Here is a 22,539-nt window from a genome sequence, read left to right as displayed (position 1 = left end):
TGTTCATAAGGTTCACGGAGTGAAACCTTCAGTTTAGAAATGCAACCTCTTTTTCTTTTTTTTCTCTGTCTCTCACTTTCTAATGTGAACTCTCCAATATGAACAGTAGAAAGATGTCCAGAGGATTATTAAAATGAATAGGAATTTGAAATAGTAGGAAATGCTTTGATACCTCAGTATGATATGACACCCAAATACCAAAGAGCAACTTGAGCTTCATATTGGTAGGGTAGTTTGATTGGTAGGGTAAGTGGCTTCCACATGTGACATAGCACAAGTGATACTGGGTCACTACCTTCAAGGTGTTTGGTAGTAAGAAATACAAAGATTCCAGAAGACATAACATTAAATATGCTAGAGTGTGGATGATGCGGTGCGGGTGTCAGGCGTCAAATGTTACTATCCCTCATAGTATCGACACACGTGATCTCTTTCTTTTTAGGGATGAGAGGCAAATAGCTTAGGGGGACACAAAGACACAAAAAACAAAAACCAAACTCGCGATATCCTCCTGGACCAGATGTAAGCAAGAATCTACATGAAGAAAGAAAACAAGGCTTCAGTCAGTCTGGGCTGAACGATGCTTATGCTAACAAATTCATAGCTGAAGGTTGCATACCTACTTCAAAAAAAAAGAAGAAATAACAAAAAGATGACATTTGAGCTCACACACTGAAAGACTACCAAATGAACAGCACACCAGTTCATGTCCAAATCAAGACTCTCACTCATATCACATCATCTTTCTTCCGCCAATATTACTTGCAAGTGTCAACTATGGGTAGACTGGAAGCCCAGAACACTCTTCACAAAACCTCAACTTATTTAGTCCCCAACAGCAGAACTCACACATCTTTTTCCTTTGTCTACTTGCCATTCTATTCTTTAAAAGGTTGTACTCTTCATGTTGAACAGAAATATATCACAACCAGTGACAGGAAGTGTACTTTGACACATCAGACTTTCAGTTTCACAATTGAATAGTAGAAGTACCCACATAGGTGGTCCCACATTTAGCAGCAGGCTGGACTAAAAAATGCAAATGTTATATAAATGAAGATGGTATATCAAGGTTATGGAATGAACAGAGTGGACATGTTTTATTTAATATTATGTCATAAGCAACTCTTTTAGTAGAAGTACACCGTACTTGCTAATCTGCTGATGAGGCATTCCCTATGAAAGTGGATTGGGTTTATTCAACCTAAATCCTGTCAAAAACCCACGCAATAACTCTTCTCCTAAGTACCACACAATAAATAGAATGATCTCCTAAGGTTTGTAAAAGCTTTTCTTCTAGTGCATATACCGACACTACACCTAATCCACTTACAAGTATATAAGATTTTTTTTTTCATTGCACTGCTCTTGATGTACACCCATTAATACAGCAATCTACAATCTTATTATAGAAAAAGAAAACTGATCTTCAGTGAGTTTTAGCTTGTATTTTTGAATACAACGCATTGCTGTTATTTCCTGTGCCTTTTACAAGAAGTTTGACACTGCTGTCTACATACCTGATCAGCATGCAATGCCCAGACATTGAGATATTTGAACCAATTGACAAAATAAAAACCTAATAGTGTACAGACAGGCAATAGACATTATCTGCTGACTCGCAACATTCCACTCCACATTAAACACAGTGAGCTTATACCGTTAGTATTGCAGAGACAAACGGCATACATTTTCTTTTTCTTTTAATCCCTTTAAGAATCATCTGTCTACAAAGAGTCATCTGTCTAATCATTTCCACTTTTAATGTCTCAACTGCCTTTTGAAACCACTGCAAAACAGTGCACAAGTTGTCTGACTGGAAAGGAAGTACATATATTATAATGATGCAAAAGTTACAAAGGCAGAAGCCGGTTAAAGTGGCTGGTCTGGTGAACATGTTTTGCACCACATACACAGTGACGAAAGCTACAGAATTTTACTGGTGGGTAACCTGCTCTGAGTCTTGTGCTGTGTCAATGTTCCCTCTCCCCTCGCTACTTATAACCAAACCACAGCGTATGGTATACACAAACTCATTACTTTCTTCGTTCATTTTCTGGCAGAAAAATCACACCCTTCATTTCAGATAGTATGCCACTCTGAGAGGATTCAGCACTAGAAAGAAGAAATGAGTTCAGGCAAGAGGAATAAGGGATCATTCACGATCCACTCTATATATTACCAAACCTTGTTTTTGGTTTTGTTTCATACTTGGGGAAACAAGAGGGGAGTAGGAGAGAAACTTGATTGCAATACAATGAACCATCAAGGATAAATTTCACAGCAGAGCAATCACTAAAGGATATTTCATAGCATGCATTCCATTTCTGTTTCAACTATAAACACAGCTGTCTTGTACAGAGCGAAATATCATGAATACACATGTCATATGCATGAGGCAGAGTATTTAAATTCAATAATTCATCCTCTGTGAGACATTGCTTTGTAGACACTGTATAAAAATAACTTTCCGTGAACGTGAGACACAAAACACTGAAACAAAATACATTCACAGCTATACACTAACTTTGTACATTTTATTCATAAGGGTAAACCAAGAGGGGAAAAAAAAAAAGTTACAAAAAATCTCACTAATGGATTACCTAATGTAACCAGCTAGAATACACCATACATTCATCAGACTCAGATTCAAAATATGTCATTCATCAATATACATCATAAACAATAAAGTCTAGACTAGTTCATCTTCAATGAAGTATGGCAAAATGTTAAAGCTTAACACTCTCAAAATTATGTACAATAATGTCATCAAAATTACAGTCATATTAGAAATTCATCACTTCAGGTTCCGGGTAAGAGTTCAATTAGAAATTAAGATTAAATATGGAGACATTTGTGGGAGAAATGATACCATATACTACACATAAAATGCCTGAGTCTTTACATTTCTGAAATAAATAATTGCATGCATACATGTTAAATACCATGTATATGATCCAACAAATATTATCAAGTTCTACCTCGACACTTAGAATATAATAACAGACATTTAGAGTAAATCCTGCAAAAGTCTAATGAATCTATTGATAATGGCATCAATTGCGTCTAAACACACCTCGATAAAGGTGATCTGGTGGAGTTCATAAACCGTACAATCATTTAAAATGGTTATAGTTCTACATGGACAAATAATATGCAATCACTTACATAACACAAATTATCAATAAACTCACTGCAAAGAAGCATACATTTGTACACATCTGAAAGTGAGTCCCAAGTCCTACAGTCTTAGGTGCAAACTGATAACACATACTTTGTAGGATTTGTGCATCATGGGGATACATCCAAATTCTACATATTTTACCTTCCATTTACACATGAAATAAACAAACAAAATATTTAATCAATCTGTGATGTATAGTTATCTGCATCTATTTCATCTTGGTTATGTGATCCATACTTCTTAAAGTTAAGATCTACACAACCAGTTGCACTCATAGGTGAGTCCAAAAAGCTTGTTGTGTTCATTTTGCAAGTTTTCTCTTACTCTATAGCAATGTATGGTTAAGTGCAGTGCTACAGATGTATATCAATGTCCCTATACCACATAATTTCCAGAAATTTGAGTTTTACCTTTATTTCACTGAACTTCAAAACATTCATGATATTAAGGTGGTAACTGTGATGAAAGTAAATGCCATATTTGAGAAGCATTTACAGAATTTCTTGAAACCATACACTCTCAACACAATTCTTTGATAAATGGATTGTGGGTCATATATTTCTTCCTACACCATAAAGTTATACAAAAAATAGGGAAAACAGCCTTACTGCTTAACTCCATACAGAAAATGTTACCTTGGAAATACAAAACAATTTTGAACAAGTGATTTCACATGAAGCTCTCCATGAGCCCCCTGACATTAAGACTGCTTCCTTAAAACATGCTGAAAACTACCATGACTCACATGTTTAACTATGAGATATAATGCTCTAAAAAGACTTTCTACAGGGCTTTCAAATTTTTTCCTCACAAAAGGTGGGGAGGCATAGCAGTGAAATGACAGGTCTTGTCCTATGAAGTCATGCACTGTTCTTAAATACATATATTACACACTGACAACTTATCTTCATCTTTATTTCAAACTTTCACTACATAAAAAGTGTTAGAGTTTACATTACATCTTCAAGATAAGATAACACCTATAACTTTAATCTGAATAGACTGAATGCATCAAAGAAGATAATTCATATCATTTACCTCGTATTACCTTTTGACAATACAGGAAAAAAGAATGATCTATCAAACCTCCCATGCATTCGCCGACATCAATATGCATATGCTACTCCATAATTATGTACTCCACTCCCCTAAATTGGCAATAAGTTAGGCCAATGGTGTGAGATTACAGTCTCAACTGCCATGTGGTCAATACATTCCAAGCCTTGACAGCAGCACATACATGAATATACTTCTGTTCAAAAATGTACTTTAAAAGCCATTACCCTCAACGACAGTCCAATGCTGAACGTATTGCTTAGTATTCAGGAAAAACACAAGTGTATGGACAAATCATCCCCATACATTACAATGCAATTAGTAGCATGTTGACTATACACAAACATTTATATACTCAAATTACTGAATATATACTTATACATAATATATAATGCATTGCTATGTAATCCATCACATCATTATAATGGTCAAGATGCTCTTGGCATTTAAAGATGTCTACCAAATTTCAGCAAATTTAAAACCCCATTTCAATCAGAGATGGCGAAGAGTGTTGCAATCTGATCTCTTTGGAAAGAAGCACAAATTGAGACTGCATTACAGGTCTCACAACAAACTTCCACTCACTATAACTATCCTGCATCAATCAACAGCCATCTTCTCATTGGGCTGGCTCTCAAGTCTCGTCCAGCGCATTCTCTGCGGGCTCCCCACTGGCACAACTGACCTCTAACAACATGCCAATCTTATCTCAGCGCATACATCACGGAATGTCATCACAGGTGGCTCCGTTTCAGTGTGCCATTGAGGTCCATCATTCCTCCCTGGATTCTGGGAGCCATCTGTCCATCTAGGTACGCCACATATGCTTCAATATTGCTGCCTGCCAGTAGCAAGCAAGGTCCCGACGTGCCAGCCTACTTGAAATGGCTTTACACTGGCACTGCTTGGCATTCCATGCAAATTGAGTCGCACTAACAGTCTGGGGTATTTTCGTTGCTAAATCTCACCACAAATCGCTGCATTTGATGCCATCTTGTCTGGCAATGTCAAATTGTCCACTTTTCTTTTTCCTGTATGTCTGAATAGTGCTCATTCAGCTCTCCTCTTTCCAAAGACTACATAAATATGTTCCTATCAGTCACTATATAATTTTTTTTTTCATGACCAGCATAAAAACACAATGGTTGCTGATTCGTCAATTCTCCTTTACACCTATTCACGTTAACGCATGATACCTGCAAAGCACTGCCACATGTAGCAGTACTATCTACCACAGCACTGCAACAAAAGTCGTCTAACGAAGGAGGAACACATGCCAATAACACCGGTGCCCTGTCAGCAGCTACCACTTGTCGTCTTCCGAGTCCTAGTGGGACAGTGCAAAAGAAGAGAAGGGTAGTGCAGAGATAGAGAGGGACACGGATGTATGAAAGAATTCAACACAGACATCGACCATGCACAGCACCAGGGGCTCATTCATGGTCATGACAGGATAGTAGAGACGAATACCATCAACAGACACTGTGACTACTGCATGGATTAGTAACAATTACCACACATGTCAGAGGAAGGGGGAGAAAACAAAAGGGAAAAATGCATGGATGTTACTCACAGTGACTGATTTAATTTTGCATGATCCCATTTACTTGTACTAATCTACACAATAATGCCAACTCACATTTACTCATGCCTACAGTACAGATAACAGAAAATACACAAGCAGCAAAATTCATGATTAAGAGAGATAACTTCTATTCCAGCACTTGTGAAAATACTATGCATAAGGTGACTCTGCATTAAGTGAAAGAAAACACAAACTTCCAAGTACTAGTGCATACACTTACAAGCAAAGCACTGCTTTTAAATTGCTTGCACAACATATTTTTGTGATGAATTTCTGCACAAAACCCCACATGTAGACTACTGTGAATGCAACAAGTACTGGATATTCACAGTACCTATCATTTCTGTCTTTTCCTAAATTGTACCAGGTCACAATCTTATTTTCTAAGTCTCTCAAATTTCTAGTTTTTAATATGCTCAGATACATTCAATATGGAATAACATGGCCAATCTGTATAGGTGTATCCACTTGTTTGGTCAAAGAGAATCAGCAGACATCTATTTGGCAATACCAACTGAATTTTTCTGACTATATCTGTAAAAACTTCCAGGAAGAGAAGCTACTCTTTGTGAACAACTATCACTTGGGAAATAATAACAACTATCACCATTGGGAAATATAATTTGTGATATGATCACTTACTCATCATTTTCTGTATCTGGTAGGTTTGATTTGCAATCATTCCCCACAGTGTATAAATTTCAGCTCACATTTGTGAGAAATATCTCACATCTGATTTCTACGGCTTACCCAGATTTCATTCCCTTCCAAGTGAAGTTCGGTTCTAAGAAATCTAAAATTTGAATTGGAGGACAATCGCTGTGAGTGTGAACTGACCACAGTATGACTGCATCTTCTACACACTTTTAAATTAATAGTTCCTAGCACAATCCCCTACTGAGAAAAAAAAACCAACAACAAACACTTTTGGCACATTGAGAGCAGAAACATGAATGGAGGAGGCCATACACTTGATATCTACAGATTAACATCTTGAAATTGTGTAGTTTCCACCACCTCTTTCCCGACCATTTCTTTCAGTGAGAAAGTGACATGATTTTCAAAAGGTTTGTATAACATCCAATAAACTGCATTTTGCCTACACCTTAGGTTATCACAATCTAAGTGTCCATACCAGTAAAATTGTTCTCCTTGAATACGTATATCTATGTCTGAGTGCATACCATTTGGGAAAATATGAAAATAATGCATTTTTTTCATGTAGCCATAAAATACAGGGGCAATGGAACATATTTTAGTGGGGAAGGGACAGGCAGAATCTCTTGACAAAACTGGTTTTACTCAAAATGAACAAAATGGGTTTTGTTCAAAATTTGTAATTACATGTTCAGTTATTGTTTTTAAAGATCAAAAGTGTGTGTATGTGTGTGTGTGTAGGGGGGGGGGGGGGGAGGAAAGGGGCAGTTCTGTTGCCCCTGCAACATATTCCTCAACCAATGGAAACTGTGACCAATGAAGTCGACTTTGAAAAAGCCACAAGTTTGGGTAAGTTATTAACTTCTAATTTTTTAATTTTTGGCTACTTGGCTAAGTTAGGCTTTATGAATTCCAAACTGCAGTCTTCAATGATGCTCGAGTGAACACAACAACGCAAATTAAAAAGTTTTTTCTTTGTTCTACTGGTAAACAAATCTCACTGAATGCAAGTTAGACTACAAGAGACTAGTAGCACTACCACAAATATTTCTCATGACCAAAACACACACAGGATATATGAGCTTTAAGAATGTTCTGTGTATTCAAATCCCTTCTGCTTCATCTGAGAGGCAATCAAATGCATTACTATGGTACACAGTATTATTACTGCTCTGGCTTTGCGAATCCTCTGCATGCTTTACCTTGTCCTTCGGTCTGCTCGGATTGAGTCTATTCAGAATTTCTTCAATGGTTCCTTTCCTGTGTGGTGCAATTGTTAAAACAAAAAGACAAAAACAAATGATGACTTTATACATCACACTGCATACAGAATATATCCACAAGGGACTATGACATGAGAATCAAACCACACAAATCTATTACCTAGAAAATAAGAAGTTAATAAATTAGTACTAAAGAATTTCATCTGCATGCTCATTTTCTGGCAGCGAGTGATATCTTGTCAGTCAACAACTTCTAACTTCGCTCAGAGATGAGCATCACCAGGAACACTGAAAGAGTAGACAAGAACATGCAATTAGCTGCAAAAATGCAGGGCAGAATAGATTCTTCTTCTTTTCTATGTTCACACACTCACGAAAGTATCAGTTGCAAGTATGATCAAAGACTTGATGAAGTCATATGACCATACATCTTGTTAAGATCATAAAAAGAGCTACAGACTATCAAATTGTTAATTTTACAAAGTCATTCACTTAGATGGGCATGCTGCAGAGAGTTTCATGGGAATGTTCCATTTCCCCAAATAATACTATTTATCATGGTAGTCTGCTTGCAACTTTCATGCTTCATGTTTAATGCATTCATGCTCATTGCCAACTGTAAAATCCTACTGCAAATGATTTGTGGATGGTGTGTAAACACATGAATTTCAGATATAATGTACAGTTGATTTGAATGATACAGTGCTCTGGGAAAGACATAAGATAATGAAGTATGGATTAGGTTGGACTTGATAAAGATTAGAGACAAAAGAGAGGCTACTGAACCAAACTGCCCGATACATGACTGTATGAAGTGATGTTTGCTTGAGATCTGGTAAATGGCACAACTTTATAATTCATATGATGTGCAGTTTGCATTAAAGATATGATGAATAAATAGATTGCTGGCAGTGACCTGTTGAATGAAGAGCTGTCTTAACTTGTTTTCTTTAGAACAGTAATTTTTTCTTGTATTTTGGGACTAATGGAAGTATGTAACATAGAACGACTACGCCTAGACACTTTGATCCCTACCACAACCCCCCCCCCAAAAAAAAAAAACCCCAACAACAACAGTTTTTCACACATTCAGGTATGACACTGCAGAATACAGAGGTACAGATGTCTGCATTATTTACGTCCAAAGATGTGTAGTGCATCGTCTCCACTGTTTGTTTACTCACTTTCACTACAGTGTCTGCTGCCTAATGAGTCATTTCACCACAAGTTGTTGTCAATGCCAAGTCAGTTGTCCTACATCATACCTATGACAACCTCTCCCTAGATACCGGTTCACAGCTGGAAAATCCGCAGCTACATGTACATTTTAGCTGCAAAGGCAGTGACTAATGCAAGCCTAGCAGCTATCAGATTAGTGAGTGTTATATCACAAGAAGGATACTTGTAATTTGACTGCAGTGCTGACAGACAGGGAAAAAACAATATATATCAGGGTAAATAAAAACACTACTGAAACATCGTTAAAATTAGGCAGTGAAAGCTAAGTTACATTTGTGAGTCTCTGACAAGAACGAGCAGCAATGACAATCAAAGAGGGGGAGTTTGGGGAGGCAGGTATCGGGTGTGGACTCTACAACAGCACATAGATAGTAAAGAGAGATACTGTGAGGCCAAAACAATAGACAAACAGAACTAAACAAGAAATAAAAACGGCAGATCAGAGGCAGCTGATACAAGGAGACATTAACAGATGACACCCTTTGGCACCGAAGCCATTGGTGTCTGATGTTGGACCAGACTAAACATTTCAAAATAAAAACAAGAGTGAGAAATCAGCAAGGCCCAGGTGTTCACATGAGAATTGCTCTTTATCAGAGTCGTTAATATCCTCTTGCCATCATGACATTCTGTTTACATCTCTGAAGGTTGGGTCTTATTTTCCATCTTTTCACTTTTCTTGTACATTCACAATTAGGGTAGATCATCCTCCTATTTTCTTTTTTTGTTTTGTTTGAAGGGGAACAGCTTGCGCAAAATGTATCTGTTCATGAGCAAATTTTCAAGTGGACTGATACTAAAGTCTGGGGACAACTGACGCTGAAATGAATGAGTTCTGTCTATTATCTCGGGACTCCCAGGAGGTTTTTCCCCCCTCAGTTATGAGACATCTGAGGTCGATGAACAATGATTATCCTTTAAAAAAGTCATTATGTAAATCATGTATGTGTATGAGAGAATGTATGTCCTCTGGAATTGAATTGTTGAGTGTGTATTATGTTTGTGCATGAGAAAATGAGGGCATGTGCTATCATGTTTTCCTTCATTCCAGTCATATTTCTCTCACAATGTTTATCTTCCCCCTAATTCGCCAAATAAATGGGTCAGGGCTTCAACGAGATGGGGGATGGGGAGGGGGGGGGGGGCAGGATGGGGGAAGGACAGAGGGGCAGGGCCTTGCATTGGGTTGGTTGGGCCTGGAATAGGTCTACAGCCTGAGATACATTGCAGGTGGGGCTGTATAATGGAGGATTCGACCCTGAACCTGAACTCACTTGGCTGAGATGCCTCCTCCGGGAGGGAGACCTGGTATATCTGCCATTCTAAGGACATGCATCACTAGATCCAGCTGGGTCTGGTCACCAAAGTTTTCCATTACCTCTGCAGAAAGAGACCCAGGGAATGAGGTATTGCATTATCATGACTATGCAAATGAACAGACAGAGTTCACACAAGGGTGAAATAGAAGAGAAATGAAAGAAAAAAAGACAAACAATCACTGCACACAAATCTGTTGAGAGATATGAAGTACATGATGAACACACTCCACACACAGAGAGATTTGGGCCACGAAAAGTGGAATTTAAACATGTGTATAGAGAGAAAGAATGTATGAGAGAATGCAAGAAACATGGACACAGCACCATGTAGAATGCTGGAAAGTGTGAATGCAAATATGCTTTTGCACTAAATTGTTGAAAATGGCTAGGAGAGGGACTTTTTTTACTGTCTAACATATACCTGCCTGACGATAGGTGGGTACAGTAATGACAATGCTATTGCTTGTGAGCACACATAATGGACAACTGATGCCAACAGCCAAGTGAAACATATGCAGACATGAGGGGAAGGAAAAAAAGTGAGAATGTAAACAAATTATAAAGGCAAGAACTAAAGAGATCCAGATGCTTTTATCCTGCAACATTTGTATTTAAAAAAAAAAATCCAGAGAAAAATTGTTTGCCTTGTAATGGCACCCTACCATGCCATCCCAAGCTTTCCGCCCCCATGTTCAAGACCACTCATTTATCAATAACTAAATGATGTTTCCATCAGTCTCTCTATATTACAATCAGCTCATTCCATCCTGTATGTGTTCCATATTCTTAACTTGGCAGTGAGTTTCTGCCAAATTAATGCTCAAACTTAATTATTCTCCCTGGTGTGTTTGGGATCAAGCCTTAAATCAAATCAATAAATTATTTTGTATCTCTCTCGTTTCTTCTCCGATAAACCTTTAAAAAATAACTTAAACCCTCATACATATTATCTGGATCATGAGTTCTGACCAGTGACCGCATCATCCACCAAACTCATGGAGCTCTTGATTACCTTATATTTCTGGCATGATCTATTCATTGTCATATTTTTCTTTTAGGTTTAAAAAGATTCCTTTTACATTTAAATACAACAAAGACCTTACACCATCACAAAATCTCTTCATGAATAATACAACTGTTCTGCTATTTTGATTTTCTGGCTAAAAAATAAATAAATAGCTTTACTCATTTTTGCTTATCTGCAAAGTTGAGGAGCCCTTTTTTTCAGAGTACTGGAGGGATCAAGGGAGTACCGGTACAGCTGCACTTTGCACTGACAACTGTGACCGTATATTGTACAATCATAAAAGTTTATTAATCCGCATTGAAATGCCGAAAAGATTCATAACGGCATAGATGAAGACCAGCATAAATTTTAGTACATGTACATACACATGCATTTGCTAAATCTCTCAAATAGGTTTAAAGACGAGACTGTTAACATTTCGAAAGACTTAGAACTATCATGAATATTCTCATCAGCATGATTGGTAGAACTGTCCATGAGATGGAATGGAACAGTTCTGATTTATGTATTGCACTCTGGCTTCTAGCACATTCCCACCACTAAAAGGTCTCTCATTTGATTGAGAGATACAGTCGCCACCATTTAATTAAAACTCATATAAACAGGAATACTGATTTCAAGGGGTATCACAGCAATGTTTCGAAAGCACTTCGTTTGAACTGCATTCTAAATGGGACAGGACATCGGGTAACAGGGTTTTTTTCCTTCTCATCAGGTATCAATTACAAATACAAACTTTATATGAAGTGTTCTCACTTAACACAGAAGAAAATTCAATAGAATACAGTATGTCAAAAAATAGCATTCCTATTTAATGAAGAACATTCATTAATTAACTGCATGTTAAAATGTGGCCATAGGTATAAAAAGACAAATCTACCAGTCACTGAAGCTAAACGTGTATGAAGGATAATTTGAGTGGCTTGGGATTTATTGCCTAACAATGCATCACAAAATCCATTGGCATGCTGACCCAAGCCTAGTCCTAACTTTGGTTAATGAAATACCAGTATGATGCTATTCACATTTGCGAAAGGTAATCGTGTTTAATCTATTGTAAGCCAAACTTTGCTGTCAAAACAGATGCAAAAACTTCATCTTGGTACTAATAGAGGAATGCATAAAAGTACATGTTGACTGAACTTATTAGCAATATTCAAAAGTGTGTATGTTAAAATGGGACGTGTAAGTAGGCTGATGTTTAGAATCATGTGTAGTGCATTTATAATTACATTTCTATTATAAACTTCAAGCTGGGATCATCCCTAAATTGGGATACAGATCATACTCCTGGGCAATTCCGATTGAGCAGTGGCAACTGTACTTGGGCTGCAGATGTTACCGCAATACACATTAAAATACAGTCAAGGACATTTGGTTGCCACAAGCCCCCTTTCCCTGCGTAAAATACCATAGGCATTTGCATTTTGCCTTGAAAGGAATGACGAATGTCATGATCGTGTGAAAAGACAACATCATTCTGGTTTCTTACTACCTTGTTCAAATTGAAATGTGTGAAAAAGATAAGTAACGCTTCTTGTTCTGTTAATGATGTAGAGAAATAACTGTATGGAATAGTTACAAATGCTGTAAGAGAAAAAAAACACACAGTGTGTAGACATTTTTGTGCAATATCATCAATATACATGTAAGTACAGTGTCACATCAAAGGGCAAATGAATTCATAGAGAGAGAGATAAAAGGCTTTCACCTTGTGCAAGAAAAAAAAAAAGATGGTAAAGATGTGATAATCCAATCACAATGTGCATGCCTTGTGCTACAAAGGTGCATACCCAAACAAACACATGACAGGACATTCATTGATAATTATATACAAATTTACATGCTTGGAATGCACATGCAACACTTAGCGCACATCTGGATGCACTCAACTTCTCTTTGAAACCAAAACTGTTTGGACAAAGCTCCCTCAATCATATACACAGATGTTCTAGGACTTGCAGTATGACAGAAAGTGGGGAGTGCATTAGAGGCAGGGAGTCAAAGCTAGCCTCACATTACTGACGTGCTAAGTTTGCTCTTCACTCATTTGGTTATGTCCACTGGCACACAGGTCTGCTTGTCCAACGACAACTCTATGCATAGTCCTACATGTACTCACTGTGCACATGGTAGTTTCTAAGCATTGCATCAAAACTAAAGCACTTCAAACCATGTTTCTGAGCACTGGAGAGGGTGTGCTCTGGTGGCGTGAACGTGCGGAGTACCTTTTATCTTCTCCTCCAGGAGAATGTCCAATTCCTTCTCTTTAGTGAGTGCGTCCTGCGATATCTCTGGTGCATTCTGAAAGGTGACTATCACGATGCTCATATTATCTCGGCTTCCCTGAGTACATGAGAAAGAGAAATGTGACAAACAAACAGTCATGAAGGTTGCAATTACAAGTTGCAATCAAAAAGATTTTCATGAAAACAAAAAAGCAACATGTTTACAAAATATATTTATCATATTATGTTTTACATATTGTAGCAACACACTGAACAGTGTTCAAGTGACTCCCTTTCATGGTCACACGAACCTTTCAAAGAAGGCTCAATTTCTTTTTTGACCTGCCGTAAAAAGAGGAATGTTTGTGTGCATTTTAATATCGCAAATTTCTTGAGAGCCAGAATTCAAAAAATCAAAATGCAAGCGAAAGTTCTTGTCTACACCTTACAAAAGTATGAAATGAATGCCAGTGGCAATTTGCAAAAATTTCATGCTGCGAAAAAGGCCACTGGCTCAAATTTGCAAAAATTTGATGCTGCGAATATATTGTCTTTTACAGTATTGCACTGTTTGAAAGGGAGAGAAAACTGCTGACACCCCAAAGTTATGGGCTTGTTGCATACTAAATTTAAAGTGGGTTGCCTTTTTGCAACCCTTAAACTAAGATTCCTTTCATAAGCCAACTGTACAATCTGCATATCATAGAGATTACACATAATTCAGACCTCAGAATAATGAAACTGGAATCTTCTTTATGATGGAGAGGGAAACAATACTGTTTAAAAAAAAAGAGTGTATTTAATTTGAATTTAACGAAATTAATCTGAAATTCGCCAAAATAAAATGCATGCCAACATTTTTCTACACTATATGCATTGAATTTCGCGAAAATTTCATGCTGCGAAAAAGACTGCTGGGTCCAATCACAACAATTTCATGCTGTGAAAATATCTTGCTTATTAAATACAATACTTTAGATTTCTAGTGAATTTATTCCAACCATGAAAGATTTCCAACACTGTTATTCTCGGTATAAAGGGGGTGCATATTCTTGAGTGACATGGGGTGTGTTTTCAATTTCAATTTAAAAAAAAACCCAACAACTTTGAGGTGTATTGTCATAGGATTTTATACATGATGTTGTGAGACATTATTCCTCAACCGTGCAAAACTTTGTGACATTTGCATGGGAAAACTATCACAAAACAAGAGATTTAACACAGTCCATCTAGTGTATACACATCAAATTAAAAATATGGATCTGGTAAAATCTGGATTGCCATAGATCTAAATTCCTCTTTCCCCCTTAAAAGAACACAGAGTTAAATAAAAACTTGTGTTCAAAACGTAATTGCACATGAAGAACAAACTGCACAATTCTAGATTGTGCAGGAATTCTCCCTATTGCAGGTAATGCAAACACTACAACAGCCGCAGCGCTACTTAATTTCCATAATAATGTGTTGACAACGCTGAGCTGGCACACAGCATGTGCTTTATAATACATATGTACATGAAATACATTGAGCACTACGCGTATCTTGATCTTCAAAATACCATAGTTTTGTAGATTTTCTCAGCAATTGTGATGTGTTGGGAAAAGAAATATTGACTGTAAGCTCTATCATTACGAAGTGACAATTATTCTCTTTTTTGACAGAAGTTTATCATCATCATAATTAAATTTGAATTCTCATAATTTTTTAGTGATTCTGCCATCAATGTTCAGCCTTTGACACGGTAAAGGTAGCTAATATGTTACATGTATGTTAATGTTTGCATAATAAATGGAATATGTACAATGTAGTATGCAATTGTAATCATACAAGTAGATGCATCGCCAGTTCATGTACATGTAACAGATGACACTTGGATATTTTAGATTTTGTTGATTTCTTGTGCTTGGCCTATAGGCTAGGCTTATTGACCGATATCTTTATCTCATTTTAAATTCAATTGGTTAAGGAAGTGTATCATTTGAAGTTTGGCTATATTGTATGGAAATTTTCGGTGGTGCCAGCCTAATGTATCCCATATTTATGCACATGTGATATTCTACAATGTATTTCACAAATTGTTTAACAATTTTGTTTTGTTTGATTAATCATGATGAGTTGTACATTTGTAGTGATGTTTAATTGTGTTCTGACAAGTGCAATTATTCAAATCAATAGTTCAATGAAGTGTCAGATTGTTGGTTTCTGTAGAGGCTGGATTTTGAACAAATCTGATGTATGTTGTACAGTGTATGTCAAAATTGTATTCATGATGAATAGCTTGTGATTTGTGATATTTTTGTGTTATGTTTTATGTGTTCGACATGAAAAAAAAAAAGAAGGAATGTCCAAATTCACACAAAAAAGTTTAAGAATGAATTGAAATTGAAACTTAGTCATGATGAAAGGGAAAAATTAGATGCAATTACTTGACGCCTTTTGCGGAGACTCTGCTCAGCATAGTTGCACGACTCTATCATAACGTTGTACATTACAGCTGCCTGCACCTAAGGGCCCGAATTCACGAAGGTGGTACAAATGAAACCATGGTTTAAACCATGGACAAAAACCATGGAGCACCAAGTGTCGCACGCAATATTTCGTTACGAAATTGGTCATTTTGTCGACAAAATGACTGTTTTGTTAAGGAAATGTTCATTTAGTAACAAAATGTTGTAATTTTGTTACAAAATAATCATGTTACCGACGAAATGACTGGTTTCGTAACGAAATATTCCGTGCGACACTTGGCGTTCCATGGTTTTTGTCCATGGTTTAAACCATGGTTTCATTTGTACCACCTTCGTGAATTCGGGCCAAGGAGTTTAAGAGGTTTAGACTTTCTACTGCAACAACTAGCTAAATTATAATTTGCTGAAACCAAAGTCATGATGAAATTCGGTAGAAAAGTGGAAGACAGAATATGATTAGGGAAAAACTAATCACTATCATGCATCATGCATGCATGGATGTTTTGCACATGTCTGCTGCACTGTGTAACTTCACATTACTGCAAGTGCACAAGTAACTTGCTATTAAAAAAATGTGACCCTGTTTGACCTCCTCATATTGCACATGGGTGCGTAAGATCACCTCATTCATTTGCACGTAGCGTACAGCCAATGCACGGACCTACATGTGTAATCGCTAGTGATGAAATGTATACATTTACATGCGATAGGGTCCATTACATAGATCTTCAGCTTGGCCTCCTGGAGATTTCAATGTTGCACTTTTAGATACTCCTCCTAAAGAAGAATAGCACTAAAAAAAAAAAAAAAATGAATTCCTTTTGCACCATATGATAGGCCCTACTGATCAGTGTAAAAACTTAAAAGCATGCAAATCTTATTTTGTTTCCTACTACACTATACATTTCATTTATTTAAAATACCGGTACACAGTTTAAAATTCTAGCATTGTTTCTCAACAGCCAAGCGTATATTCTCACACACAGAAATGCATCCCCACACACAAGTTAACACACAAACAGAGTGCACTGTACATACATGTATTATGTTTGTACCGCACAATTGTACAGCCACATCCAGGATTGCAGAGTGCACTGCATTGTATTGGCCGGAGGGTACAAATGTACAATCAGTCACTACATGTACAGTATAGCCCTCGATTCATTTTTTACATCTTGGCGCAAGGCTCATACATATCGTAGTCCTAGTTTGTGGAATTCTATGAGGGGGAAAAATATTTCAAAAAATGCCATTAATTGACACCCAAATCTTATCTGGGAGACTCAACATGTACAATGTACACCTGGAGAATTATCACTCCTCTTTGTAGTACTGTACAATTGTACATGTACATTGTATACTGTAATGTTACAAACATATTAGCATGGCTTGATCGCGTAAGGCAATTTTAGAGGCTTCAATTGCTACTTAAACTATTGACTAGCATATCTACATGTACATTATTGTATATTGTTACACTCATATTACAAACGCCTCATTTGCACACACAATATACACTGTATTTGTACGTGTACATATTCCTGGCTTTCAGTTGCTTCCTTTGATAGCTTGGATGGTAATACGCACTATCTCACTTGTAAACATACATTTACATTGACCAAATGTGGTGAACTCTTTTCGAATGCCTCAGGCACTCTTTAGGAAGGCGGCATAAAAATTGATGTGTAGGCCTAATGCCCAATTGCCCAATTTTTTCTAGTTGCAAACAAAAGTTAAGTTGGCTCATCAACAATTACTTTAAATCACTATGAAGTGTACAAATGATTAAAAGTACATCTTCTAATCATACTATAATCACCACAAGAAAAACTAATTCTTACTGAATCAGTGGGGAGAACATTTTTTTTTTTGGTATGCGATGAATGAAGTGTACTACATATAACTGACATGATCCATTTGTTGGGTTGTAAACAGTGACCAAATAAAATTTTGACATAGGCCTTTAACACCACAAATTCCCCAAAGGTTAATGTGAGGACCCTGTACATGATAGCCCATGTTTTGCCTCTCTCCAAGGAGATGTTGAGGCCAGTGTTTGCTTGACAGCCCACTGTCCTATTTATAAACCATGACTCACCCTAACCATTATGCCAATCGGTTTTAATATGCTCACATAGCCATCTGCCGGCTGAGCCTGTGAGACAGGGAGGGAGGGAAAGCAGGAGAGCTGGGCAGGAGAAACGAGCCAAGTCAAGCCGCACTTAAGCAGCATAAGCCTTGGCGAAGGTGCAGGGATGTCAGCAACTCAGGCACATCACTAAAGGCGCATAGAGGCCTCCTTGATCCAGCAAAGTGTCTCCCTGACACTTAGTGGAGCAACTTAATATTACTTAGGGAAATTCCAGTATAATACCTACATGTATAGTGCTATGGCTATAAGCAGCCAATGTTGACAAATCACCATGCACACTCTTGAGCCAGAACCCACCAAATATACACAATGCACATACTCTATACATGGTACATTGTATGTCTGCACACACCCTCTCTCTCTCTCTCTCAGGCATGGCCATTGAAAAATGAACCTGTCTATTGTGTAGATATTTACTAGGGAGCTTCAGGGCAATTCCATAATTAGGAAGACTGGTGACATCAATAATACAAATGTCCCTTTTTATGTTTATCTTTGATTTAGGAATCACCAAATTGCCATGGATGTTCAAAAATCATGACGGTCTTTCAAATTTAGTACAATTTTTTTCCTTTTCATTGATTTCAATGAGATCTCAAAACATACACTTGTACAATATGTACAATTGTACAATATGTATACATGTGGGACTGGAGACAATTGAATTCACTTTAATGCATGTTATAGTAGATTCATCTAATGTTCTTCCCTACACATTTTGCTTGTAAAAGATGGAAGAATATACACAACTATTGCATTCTGAAGGTCATGTGATATCTAATCAATTACACAGGGGCGAAATGACCTGTGGATCTATACATTGTACTCTGGACAAATGTAATGTTACTACACTGTAACATTATAAACCATAGCATCACTACAATACTAACCATGCTTTGGGGGTCTAGCTGAAAAATTATGGGTCAAAGTGCTAGAAATATTTGCTGGAACATTTTTTATGATGCTGTAATTGAAATTAATGCAACATTTCGTTTGAAGTACAGTGCTCACCCATTAATTGGAAACCGCTTCGGAAAGAACCCCATTTAAAAAAGAAATACACCCCCCAAAACTACTAAACTTCAAAAGAGAAAAATATTCCTTACAGAATGATACTAAATAGACAAAATCTGATAAGAAATAGGGAAGATATGACAGAGATTTTGAAATTTCACATTTTTTTCAGAAAACATTTCTTGACCAATCCTTATGAATATTCAAATGAGTGAGTTGATAATGTCATACCCTCACAATTTTTCATGAATGTTATATGAAATTTGGAAAAAAGCATGTTCCTATACCAATTTTATATCAGAGTTAACATACAATGTATGTTCTTTTTATTTTGCGTGGTTTTAAAGGGACTGTACAGAACTGGTTGAGGTAGGGATTCATGTTTTGAACATTCCCAAGTGAGATAATGAAAAGCCTCTTATGAAATACGAAAGAGCATGTAATCTTAAGAAGGATGAAACATTCATTTGATGAAAATTGGTTTTCAAATGGCTGAGATAATAAAAAAAGTGCTAATAATAAAAGGCGACATGGCACAACTTTATTAGGATCTCTTTGTTTTACCTTGTTTTTGGATATCTCAGCCATTTCAAAACCGATTTTCATCGAATAAACTTTTGATACCCCCTCAGAACTGCATGCTCTTTGACATCTTATAGAGCGGTTTCTGAATATCTCACAAAACGTTAAAAGCTAAATCTTCACCTCGACCAGAACTGTACACACCCTGTAAGATCACACCCTTTAAGATAAGTTTTATATTTATAAACAGCTGAAATATGAGAGTTTTGTTATTTCTGTATATGAAATGAATAAGAAATTTTAATGATTAATGTCTCAAAATAATAAGTAAATCCTTAGAAATAATCACAGGGATTCCATTTCCTTACCAAGATGATTTTGTAACCAATTCCAGATAGATTATAAACGCTGATTGCAAAGCCTAAACATTTGCCGTTAACACAGTAGGACGAAGTGCATGCGGTCCGATCGAACGTTGTCAGCTTTGCACGTACATTGTACATCAGCTCATCTCAACTGCATGAAGGTGCACTGGAGCCCATGATAACGTCATATTGTCTGAGAACCAGGAGGGCATTTTTAGTAAAATGTCAAAATTACACAAATTACACATGGGTGCTATTTTACCCCATATTTGGTAAAATACTTATAAATCCACCCACTTCTCATTAAATAAATTTTGATTTCATAAAATTGCTAAGTTTTTATTTATGCTGAAATCTGTGAACGTAAGTGCACCCTTCTGGCTCTGCACAGCACATCAACGTACGATGTACAGCAAACCTTGCTGTCAGCATAATGGCCTCTGACTGGTTGATTGCTAAGGCAGGAAAAGCTCCATTGACTCAAAAAAAGTTCTAACAACCTATTATGTACATGTACAACTGTATGCCCACAATTGTATGTTAATATGCACATCTATGGTAAGGTACATGTAGTGTCACGAGCATGTTCAGAAGTGGTCTGCATTCCCAAATCTTGCTAAAATTGTCAGTAAAATTGTTATACCATTTAGGCACAGAAAACACACAGTAGGTACTTTAATCAGAAAAGTTGCAATTACATTTACTTGCCCAAAATTGAGTTTTAGTTGCCCTACGTACATTTGTAGGCAAGCATCCCGGCAGGTTTGTTGTACTCTATGGGTGGGGATCCTGTATTGTGACACTTTACAAGGATGAACAAAAGGTAAATCATCAGTTTCAGTACTGATAAGTTTGCAGAAATTTTCTTTTGTTAGCTGAATGCCTAACGATCAAACCCATGATGAATCTCAGCTATTTATTGTGCGGAATACGAACAGTCACTGTAAGTTCCATTAATCTTAAGCTGTTTATGATGCAATATAGCCATCACTTCAGTCCCTACAATATCCTGTTGAAATGTAGATTTCCTTTCCCTGTGTATCTGTCTACTGTAGCAATGCTTTGTATCTCTCTTTTTCTCCCTCCCCCCGCCCCCCCCCCCCCACTTCCCTCACCCTACACTGCATGCAATATCAGAATGTGCGAAAGCCCTTGAAACAAATTCGGAAGGTACAATGTGATCTGTCATGACAGCCATGTCATAAGTGGATTTTTATAATGAACTCTGATTCTACACACAAACACACACACACACACACACACACACACACACACACACACACACACACACACACACACACACACACAGTCAGAATGAAGACTTTGTTCTGTATCAAGACTGCATCTCTGGTTGATGACTGGAATTGAATAGTAAAATACAGTATATACAAGTAGTACTTCATACCAGTAAAATGTGTTGATGCTCATTGTAAAATCTAAGCTACTGTACATATAATATATAAAAATCTGAAGAGTAAGCATTTTTTTTTTTTTTTTGGGGGGGGGGGGGGTTGCTTAAGAATATGACATGACAGCATCAAGTTCACAAATATGGATATCCTTCACACACACAAAAAGAAGAGCGAGTAACACAGTATAGTATACGACAATACTGGTACTGAATTTTTTTTCTCTTTGATTCCATGAACATAAACAATAGTGCAGTGTGTTCTGCATTTACAGTACTGTACTACAATGTTGCTATGCCCCAGATACATCTCATGGCCCATGCAGAATGCTGTACAGCTGTAGAGCTACAGTAGTTACAAAACTACATGTACATTTTTGTATACTGTACAGATGTATGTGTAGTTGCAAATGATCCAGGGTGATATGGTATGATTTTGTTTTTCTTCCAGAAACCATATTTTCCTGCATCATTATTTTTAAGGCAAATTTGCAGGGAAAAAAATCACAGCGAAATTATCAGCTCTTAAAGACAAAGAATACTTTTTTTTAAATATAAATTTGAAATCTTACAAGTAACTCCATTTGTATGTATTTTACTTTTCCTCTGCAGAACACTTTCTCTGTGACTGTTCTAGACACATGTACTGCATAGTTTGTCATACATTCACAGATAGAACTTGAAAGTACAGATTGTACTACTTTAGTGGAAAGCAAGACGAACATCAAAATTCTGGTCTCTTTTTCTATAAAGTAAATTAAAAGTACAACTAACAGGTTGTCAACAGTCATGTGACCAAGACAGCTCTTTGATTTGGCTTTACAGGGTCACATGATTTACTGACTTTAAATTGTAGGCTTGGTACAAAAATGTACAATATGTATCACTTGTCTATATTTCGGTTGAGACTTTCACCCACCTGCTACTTTTATACCACTGTTTCCTGTCAAAATCACATGAATGTATGAGCTAAATTTAGACAGTGGGAATGCCAATTATGTATAGTAGTTACATATGTTGTATGATGATGTTCTACGGAAAAGTAGCAAGAGTTATCATCATTGTGTTAATAAATTTACATTGAAGTGAATT

General features: G+C 36.9%; 1 protein-coding gene across 2 annotated transcripts in view; it reads right to left on the bottom strand.

The window, feature by feature from the left end:
• Positions 1–503: 503 nt before the first annotated feature.
• Positions 504–22,539, bottom strand: part of LOC139728600 (protein phosphatase 1B-like) — a 33,218-nt gene continuing 11,182 nt past the window's right edge. The window contains exons 3-6 of one of the 2 annotated variants that reach the window (XM_071639539.1): positions 13,519–13,636; positions 10,219–10,324; positions 7,685–7,742; positions 504–5,567 (exon numbers count right to left, since the gene is read on the bottom strand). In XM_071639539.1, coding sequence (XP_071495640.1) covers positions 5,544–5,567; positions 7,685–7,742; positions 10,219–10,324; positions 13,519–13,636 — 306 coding nt within the window. In that variant the 3' untranslated portion in view covers positions 504–5,543. Of the gene's footprint in view, positions 5,568–7,311; positions 7,743–10,218; positions 10,325–13,518; positions 13,637–22,539 lie in introns of those variants that run through there. The other variant, XM_071639538.1, reaches the window with a different exon arrangement.

The sequence above is a fragment of the Diadema antillarum genome, unplaced genomic scaffold (assembly GCF_040938485.1).
Source record: "Diadema antillarum isolate AM-2024a unplaced genomic scaffold, OU_Dant_1.0 seq00000187_RagTag, whole genome shotgun sequence".
In the NCBI taxonomy this organism is placed as follows: domain Eukaryota; kingdom Metazoa; phylum Echinodermata; class Echinoidea; order Diadematoida; family Diadematidae; genus Diadema; species Diadema antillarum.
Note: the sequence above shows the minus strand (reverse complement) of the source record. Positions and strands in the feature narration are given on the sequence as shown.